The 9,452-nt window shown below is 37.8% G+C and overlaps 1 protein-coding gene across 2 annotated transcripts; it reads right to left on the bottom strand.

Annotated features, from left to right (window-relative positions):
• Positions 1 to 3,878: 3,878 nt before the first annotated feature.
• On the bottom strand, positions 3,879 to 9,452 carry LOC137747452 (uncharacterized). Of its 2 annotated transcripts, XM_068487562.1 has the most exons (14): positions 9,360 to 9,452; positions 8,976 to 9,294; positions 7,808 to 7,899; positions 7,679 to 7,698; positions 7,234 to 7,474; positions 7,053 to 7,148; positions 6,848 to 6,963; positions 6,657 to 6,737; positions 5,897 to 6,020; positions 5,514 to 5,563; positions 5,216 to 5,306; positions 5,013 to 5,048; positions 4,680 to 4,777; positions 3,879 to 4,291 (listed from the first exon to the last, which is right to left on the bottom strand). In XM_068487562.1, the coding sequence occupies exons 2-14, from the start codon at positions 9,290 to 9,292 to the stop codon at positions 4,175 to 4,177; spliced, it is 1,479 nt and encodes a 492-aa protein (XP_068343663.1). In that variant the 5' UTR covers positions 9,293 to 9,294; positions 9,360 to 9,452; the 3' UTR covers positions 3,879 to 4,174. The 2 variants fall into 2 exon arrangements, with proteins under 2 accessions (XP_068343663.1, XP_068343662.1); XM_068487561.1 differs by lacking the exon at positions 9,360 to 9,452 and having other exon boundaries at positions 8,976 to 9,353.

Raw genomic sequence — 9,452 nt, 5'->3', positions numbered from 1 at the left:
TCATTTGTAAGTGAGAGGTCTTAGGTTCGATTCTAGCCAAAGGCGAGTTTGAACAAAATTATTGCTGGCCAATGTTTTAAAAAACTAGCCTCGGGGCGCGCCTAGGGCGCCTTTGAGGCTGGGCGCTAAGGCTAACGCCTCTGTTTTTGTTGGAGTAGGCGAAAGGCTTCGCCGGAGATGCCGATGCAGGGGAGCGCGCCTAAAGGCGTCCCAGGCGCCTTGTCTGCCCTTTTTTTAAAATAAAAAAAAAAAAAAAAAAAAAACCCACTCGAACCCAAAACGACGCCGTTTGTGTAAGGGTTTTTAGTCTAGATTCCACTTTTAATCCACATTCCACCATACCTTCGATCCTCTGCCTTCTTCACCCACTACTCCCTTGTACCAGAACACACAACCGCTGTCACCCCAGTTGATCGTCCTCTCCCAGTCGCCACGCCGCCGTCAGCAAGCCCACAAATCCCCAATTTTAAAGGTTAGGGTTTCTGAAATTCTAAAAAAGTTATTGATTTGATTTTTTGATTTTTGATTTTTGATTTTTTTAAAACTGGTGTGAAATGTGGAGCATTCTGGGATAGGGCTGGGTGCAATATAAATCTGGAGAAGTGGACTGGGGAAGCTTTTCTGGAGTAGGAAATAAATCTGGGCGATATGCTTTTCTGGGGAAAGCAGAAAAACAGAGAGGAGGGAGTAGTAATGGCAACAGTTCGGTTTGGGGATGACAATGTTATATCTATCCCCATAACCACAAAAATTAACCATATCCATAACCGCAAATTAACTATCGGGGATTATCCATAACCATATCCATCGGGTAACGGATTTTCAATCGGTTATCGGTTATATCCATCTTCTTAAAAAAAATATATTCATCTAATTGATGCACTATAAATTTTAGTGGATACTAATTCCATCATTAAATAGCAACATCCAATTACAAAAAACATAACAATATATTTGAAGCTGTTCATGATAAGCCAATATGATAAATTGGTCCAATAAAAAAGAAAAAGAGGACAAAAGCAAATACGAAAGGAAGACAAAACGAATTGATTCAATGAATTAATTTTTTGACAGTGAGACTCTTGAAGAGAGATGAATCTAATAAGCTTGGAACATTTGATAATTGATATATAAATGATTCAATGAATTAATTTGGTTGAGTATAACAATAAGAGTATTGAATTGATGAGGTTGTTGGTATGCCCCCATGCATGATGTTTGGTGCATAATAAAAATAGTATAGGGTTTGATGCATGCATAATGAATTAGTATAGGGAGGGTTCGATAAATTGAATAAAATTATATTATATATCAAATATATATATATATATATACACACACAATATATTCGGGTCGGATTTGGAGACGGATATGGATTGAGGACCCCTATAACCATATTCAAAACCATAACCGAATAAAGTTCACGGTTTTTCCCCATATCCATACCATACCTGAATTTTCATATCCAAATTCAATCCATTCGGACGATTATCCATGATTATCGGGTTTAACGGTTAGAATTGTCATCCCTAAGAGGAAGGAGGCTAAACGCTCAAGGGGATGGGAGAAGGATACCTATTTAATGTGGGTTTGATGTTGGAATGTGGGACCCGAGTCGGGACTTTTTTTTTTGTCAAAGAGTCGGGACTTGTTTGGAAAGTTGTCTAATGAGGGAGAGGAGATGAAACTGACAAATGAGGTTGCCTATTTAATGGAAAATGGGATATAGGTCTTTTCGTTTCAGATTTATACTTAGGTTTCCAATTTTAAACGAATTTGGATGATATTACCTTTGAATGATGAATTTAGATGATATTATTTTTTGAATGACTATGGATTTAAATGATGAAATTGAGAATGAATGTTAATTTTACATAGTATTATTTTTTATACAATTATATGTATAATATATAAAACACATATATATATAAAATTAATTCTATAGGGCTTCGTCTCACGCCTCACTCCTAGGCCGGGCTTCTCCTCCAATGCCCTCACACTTTTAATACATTGTTGCTAACCCATTGTGAAGCTAAACTTATCTCCATCCCCTTCGCCTTAATGTAGATAATATCGTTTGTTCAAAAAAAAAAAAAAAAAACACTAACTAATTCTGTTGCCACAAACAGAAAAAGTTCAATACAAATAACAGCAAGCCTAATCTAAAGAAACGAGCATACTACCTTCACATACTTCAAACACACCCGAACTTCACCCTTATCGTGTTCTGCCTTAGGTGAGATCATCTTCAGTTGCTTTGACGACTACCAGAACAAGAAACCCTTCACTTCTTGAAACTTTCCTCTCTTGGAGGTACAAGGGACTTGGTACTGCCTCCCAACAAGTACAGGATCACCCTCAAGAAGGCAAAGGCTCCCCACACAAATAGTGGCATAAATCGACGGGGCAGACCATGAATTTCAACTTGTTTGACACTATTTTTCTGTAAATTATACCAAAAAAGAACAGTTTCACTATCCATCGAAAGCACCAAAGGTTCACTACTAGCAAGCACCCTCGAGTGGCTAAATCTTGGGCGTTGAAATGATTAACACAGATGCATAAGGAGCCTCTCAAGACCACCAAATCAAGAGTAGAATATTAATCCCCATCCCATGGACAGGTGCAGGAGATTTGAGATATTTCTGGTTGGAAAGATTAGAGCATTGTCCAAACACACGATGTCACCTGGTTGAATCTAAAACCATTGGAAGGAAAGTTTTGGACCCTTTTCCGGGAGTTGGATTTTAAGCTGTAGACATTGACTTGATAACTCACTACTACTACTACTACATTTTCCGTATCAGTAAACTCCACAAGTTATAGTCGTCGTCAGATGAATCATACCCCAATCCATAGTGAGAGCTCGTCCATAAATCCGGTTCTTCCTCAATGGTTGGGGAAGGAATCTTCTTGAACCTTTGAATCGACGGGTTCCACAAAGGAATCTCCTGATGGCTTTTGTTGTGAACACAAACCAAACCATTGGACCAACCCACTATCTCAATAAGAGCATCTCCATCAGTAGGTAAAGGACAAGTAGGCCAGGCTCAAGATGCTGGGCACTTGGGTTGGTAGTGGTTGGCCCACCACTTGCCCTTGCTTATTTGGACTGCCAGAGGTGTATTTTTGAGATTTGAGGGCAACATCGTTGCCTTTGCCCTTGTCATCCACCAACTGGTGGAGATGCTCTAAAGGGTTTTGAAAGGGTTTTTATAGCGTGCTTTTAAAGCCCTACTTTGGCTTTCAATTTCTATCAATTGATAGCGTGTTTTTGAAACTAGACATGACAAAGAACAAAACCCATTCGATTTTATTGAATTTGGTTGAGATTTGCTATGGAAAAAAATGATTTGAAATTGTAAAAAGGAAATTGAAAATCTGCCCTAAACAGTTGGAGAGCTCTACTTTGGCTGGTTTAATATCTAGGTCTCATTTTTCTTTTCTTTTTTATGTTGGTCATTTTCTCCTTTCTTCCTGTTACTTGAGTTGCTTATTGCATTGCAGACACATGTTCTCAAGATGCTGATAAACCATCTATTTAACAATTATTAAGGGTTTATCCAACAAGGTTTTTAGTATTTGTCTTGTAATAAGTTGTTTAAGCGCAAAATAAGCTTTGAGTTCGAAATTTGAAGGGTAACCAGCATCTAACGATTGAACAACAGAAAATAGTAACAAAATATGGCATCTTCTCAAGCGTGACAAGCCAATCCGCGATATAGTAAGGAAGAGCATTGCGCCCATGCCCAAACCAATGAAACTGCCACCGGTTTGGTTCGAGCTCAAACCGAACCAATCGCTTAACAGTGACTGTTCGGCTGCAATTATGAACAATCCTCGAAAACATACAACAGCTATCAAAGATTTCTTAATGTATCAACTTGAGACTCTTCTTATATTTTGGATTATCAGTACTTCAACTGAAGTCATAAACTGTTAAATTACATGAGCTGCACATCTCTGGCAGCTTCCCCGCATCGCAAACCCAACTACATAATATGTACAATCTTGCACCGAAGAATACAAACAATTAGGAACAAGCAGAGTAGAGTTCGCGTCTTTGAGGTGTGGAGCTTTTACGATCAAAATATGATTTTCTATATTTTTTGTCCTTCGTCCAACTCCACATCCTATGTTTTGGACATCATAGAGTCAATGCTGTAATAGGCATTCAATTAGAGCCGAACTCTTCGTTCCACCTCTCAAGCTCTTCCCACTTGCTTTTGCTTAAGCTTGGCCTGATTACAGTCATCGCCTTCTGAAAATCTTCATATCTTAGCGGTCGTACCTGGTACACAAATAACATAGTAAACTGAGAACAAAATTGTTTTTCAAAGAAGTTTACAGTCACCGGGAACATTAAATAAATATTATACTGAAAACCAGATGAATGCCACCGCTTAGCTTAAGTTCGAGACCAATGAGAAATATTAGGAGCAGCCAATGGAGTGTCTTTGGCATCCACATTCTCATCAATAATAAAATAAAAAAGTTCCTCACGGAAACCTTAATAAAAAAAAAAGCATTTTGAATGAATCATGATCTAGAGTGAAAGACTTGCATGAAACGAATTAGATCATCAAAGTAAACATGTGTAAGTGCCTTCAGCAAATATCTACCAAGAACCAGTAAGTATTTATACACGGCTCTTAAACCAATTTATTTTGGTATAATACCTGATTTGCCCTGATGGTGAGAATATTTTCACCCAGTTCCCTAATTGGCATCATTGCAGCTTCTTCACACAATGCTTGTAGATCACTTCCCGAATACCCTGTATATAAAAGTAACAAGTGACATGCTTAACCAATATGATAATTGTTTTATTCCAAGATGATGAATAAGGTTCCATTCCATAAAAAAGCAGCACAAAGTGATGGCTGATAACCACCAACGAGAACTAAGATTGGTAGCACCAAGTGTCTCAATGTTGGCCAAATTTCTTTTGCAAATTGAATTGACTTATTAAAGCACTGCCTTCATAAAGTATAACAGGAAAATTTTCTTACCTTCTGTCTCTCTTGCAAGTCTTTCAACATCTCCACCTAATACAAGCAATAAGAAGTAAAAAATCACGTGATTAGTCAGAAGACTAACCAAAATGCGCAAAAGGATGCTTGCATGCTTCACTTTCTTTGGTTATTATTTGGTTTGGTGGAATAGAATCATATACAAGGAAAAGTTCCAAAAGTATTTATAGGAGCATCCTTACTTGGTAAGGAAAATGCTTGGCCCTTGAGTTTGTGCTTTAGGAGAACTCTCCTCGCAGTTAAATCTGGTAATGGTATGTACACTCTCTTTACCTGGTTCAGGGTTCCCCATTACAGTGAGTTTAACCAGAAAAGCAACTGGAAGCCAACAAAATGAATACCAACAATGTATAAAAGTTAAAAGGGAAGAGATGACAATGATACTTCTGAACATTGATCAAGTTGTCCTCCATATCATTTTTGTTTCTTTGCAGAGAGAGAGAGAGAGAGAGAGAGAGAGAGAGAGAGAGAGAGAGTAACCAGTCTTCTAAGAACTGCATCATCCAGTTCTTGAGGCTTATTCGTAGCACCTGAAATAACATTAAAAAAAAATATATCAAAGTGAGAATCCATATTGAGACAAAATAGAATAGTTCAGAACTTTGGCAAGTCACTCCCTACTTCCCTTGATCTTTTCTTTTCGTTAAAATTTATTAGTAACAGGGGTCAACATCAATTTCCTTGATGAAGGTCTCAACAGGCAGAAGACATAAATGATTACAAATAAGAATGGTAATATACCAATTGGCATTCTTGAAGCAAGCTAGCCAAGATTGTCATAGAAACTAGACATAATGTACTAATAAAAAGCACATCCCTTCCAGTTCGGGGGACTTTGATTGAATTTGAGATATAAAGCTTACCGATCACAATTACCAGATCATTAGGATTAGAGGTCACTCCATCAAACTGTATCAGAAACTCTGACTTCAACCTTCTGCTTGCGTCATTTTCGTTTGCCTGCCTTGTTGACATGACACTATCAATCTGTAAACAAACAGACATCATACACAATTGCATCACTGAATTATGTTGAACAGTAACAGAAAACAAGAGCACCATTGGAGAGAAACGAGGAGAGGGGCCAGTGGGGTGGGACAAAAATATGGTGGAGATGAAAATGGTGGAAATAGTCTATGATCTTAGAGGCATTTGTGACAACAGGTACAGAGATGCAAGTTGAATGGAAATTCAGAAAAGTGTCATGTTGACTCATTCCACGAAACACTCAACTATGAAACTATGAAAATGTAATCTTTACATTAACTATTTACTAACAAACCCAAAAACCTGAAAGTTACGGCACTTAACTATAATGGCTATATGCGATCTAGATGACTAAAAACAAATAATAAGTGATACAATTGAGAAAAATCAGCAGTAGGGCTTGCGCTAAAAAAACTGAGAAAGTAGTGACATATAAAGCAACAAACACAAAGAGAGATAATTACCTCATGCTAACCACTGATCATACATCCAATTTTTCCTAACCAACTATACAGTCCTTGAGTACAAGCAAGAAATAGCTTACTTAATAACAGAATCAATAACAGATACAGGGGATGCCAGGGTGTGTTCAAAAATTGAATCTAAATTTCAGAGTTCAGAGGAAAAGTAGCATACTTCATCCATGAAAATTACTGATGGCTGTCTGGATATAGCAACCATGAAGAGAGTTCGTACAAGCTTTTCAGCCTCTCCCACCTTTTTCAGTGCAAGTAAAGCTTATTAGAATTCCTATAAGGGCAATAGCGGAAAAGAAAAAAGGGAATGAACTGAAAAAAGAAAGTGCATCCCTCAAGACAGAGACATACCCATTTTGAAGTCAGTGAAGATGCAGAGACATTAAAAAATGTTGCCTCTGACTCTGAAGCAACTGCCTTTGCAAGCATGGTTTTTCCATTTCCAGGCGGACCAAACAAAAGCAAACCTGAAAACAAAGGCAATGTTATAAATGAAACAAGATTTTTGGCTGTTTCACTGTTACAAGTAAATATGTGAAATCTTACAAAGCATTACCTCTAGCTGGCCTTCGAAGACCAGTGAACAAGTCTCTTCTTTTTGTGGGTAAAATAATCATCTCCATCAAAGTTTGTTTCACCTTCTCAAGACCAGCTGCAGAGAAACTAAAATGAGTAAATTGGTAATCTTAACAAACTTAACAAAAGAATAAATAGAGAGTATGTTATAAACTTCTCACCAACATCTTCCCATTTAACGGAAGGGCTTCTATCCACTATAGCACTATTTATCATTTCAACCAATTTTTCATCATAACCACCACCAGACTGTTGCACAGGTTTTGAGCTTACAATGTTATTGGCCTGATTCCTCATTTCTGGTCTGTTTGTAGTGGCACGTGGAGACTGGGGTAACACATGTTTTCTGGCAGTTGATGTTGTTGATGCAACTGAAGCAGTTTGTGCATGAGCTATGGTGTTCTGCATATATTTTGAAATTTTTTAGCTACACAGAGTATGTAGTAATCTTGAATTTTATCAAATACTCAACTGTTTCCTTGTATTTTTCTAAACAGATTAGATGCTTCAGATCACCATAATGTGCATTTATTAAAAAATAAATTATGGTTCAACTGAAAAGGAACAAAAAAAATGTATAGAACTCTGAAACCAGACCAACCATACCTTGCTTATGGGTGCACCACCTGAAATAAGGAAAAGGAAAAAGAAAAGAAAGAAACAAAGTCACTTTCCAAGTATGGATATCAGTTTGAAAACAATGCTCAGTTAAGTTGAATCAGTACGTGATATGACCTGTTCGTCTGCCTAAAGTTTGTAATCTTTCAGAAACTTGACCCTGCCACTTCGATATTTTCTGACGATAAGATTTCACCTTCTCTCTCTCACTGCCACAAAATAACATATTTTTATGATAACTACAATGCACGAGCATCTCAGCATGTCATCATGACTGACTTCATATTTAGCAGTAAGAACAGTGTGGTTATTCACTCTTTGTGAATGATTTCGGTGACAAATGAATGCAGTTTTAATAATTACATTGGTTATGGTTGATTTCTTTGTACACCCGGAGACATTTTCGTAGTAAGTCCAATAGGTATTCTAACCCCTTTTGAAATTGTTAACCTTGTGGGCAGTTTCCTAACAAACTCATTAAGATGTAATTTTTGAGGTAAAGTTTGAAAGAGGCTTCAAATTATGTTTGTTCTTGTTCCTCACAACTTTGTTGAATAGATTTTGGAATTTAAAGAAAGTGTTCTATTCTGCACTGAAGAATTAGAAAATATGTGTAAACAACATTTAATTCATCAGCTATTTATAAAGATCTTCATCTCTTACAACAGGAGGCAAACCATACTTGTGGGCTGATTTGCCCTATTGAAGGATACTTCACAGTTTACTCAAATGAATTCCAAATTAAAGTTCATATTCTACAACATTAATCACTCTGACTGATTTGATACTTAGCAGTATGAACCGTGACTGACTTTTGGGTAACTATCCTTCGAAGGGCAGATTCAGCCAACATACGAAGTCACGGTTTGAAACCTATTTTAAGTGATGAAGCTCTTTACAAATAGATGATGAATTAAATATTATTTCCACATCTTTTCAAATTCTCCATTGCACATTAGAACAATTGCTTGATTTCCCAAATTAACAACCGACAATATTTTCTACACTGTTTCCAACTTTACCTCAAAAGTTTATCTTGACGAGTTTGTTTAATCACCCTCACTCTCCTACATTTTCAATGAAAGATGTAATTTTGTATCTAACACATAAATAATCAAACTCTCATATCCACAAAATCAAGAGTCTCGGCATCTCGATGCATAAACAGAAATTTGAAGACTACCCACCAATTTTTTCAGAATAACAACTTCAGCAACACTTCAACAATAATCAAAGAAGAAGAAAAGCACAAGAATAAGAACACAGAGCTCAGAAAGTTGAAAACCTGAGGGTGATATAGGAAGGCACGGGAGTGGAGGTGGCCTCGACAAGAACCCTCTGGGCGTTGCTGTAGTGAGCAATGGCGTCATCGACTAAGCCCCACTCTTCAGCCCTAACGGCCTTGGCGATCTCATCCTTCGCCAATTCGAAATAGCCCTTGAGCTTGTATGCGACACGCTCGTTGGAGACGGAAGATGGGCCAGCTACGCCGTCCATGGTGGAGGAATCGGGCGGAGGACTGGAGTTTGGGTTAGACTCGTCGGAGGAGGCGGCGGAGAAGACGGAGCCGAAAGAATCGATGAGTCCTTTGAGGAAGCTCATGCCTGGAACGAATACATGCCGATTAATTGGGTTGAGGAGGAGAGAGGGAGAGGGATTTTATCCTTACCGATTCCGCGAGACTGCGGAAAATTCCCTGTAAAGTTATTCTTTGGGAGCTTTTAGCCATATCAGACGCCGGCGCAGGCAGAAATTGAGAAAT

This window comes from Pyrus communis, chromosome 10 (genome assembly GCF_963583255.1).
Source record: "Pyrus communis chromosome 10, drPyrComm1.1, whole genome shotgun sequence".
Lineage (NCBI taxonomy): Eukaryota > Viridiplantae > Streptophyta > Magnoliopsida > Rosales > Rosaceae > Pyrus > Pyrus communis.
This window is presented reverse-complemented; position numbering and strand designations above follow the sequence as displayed.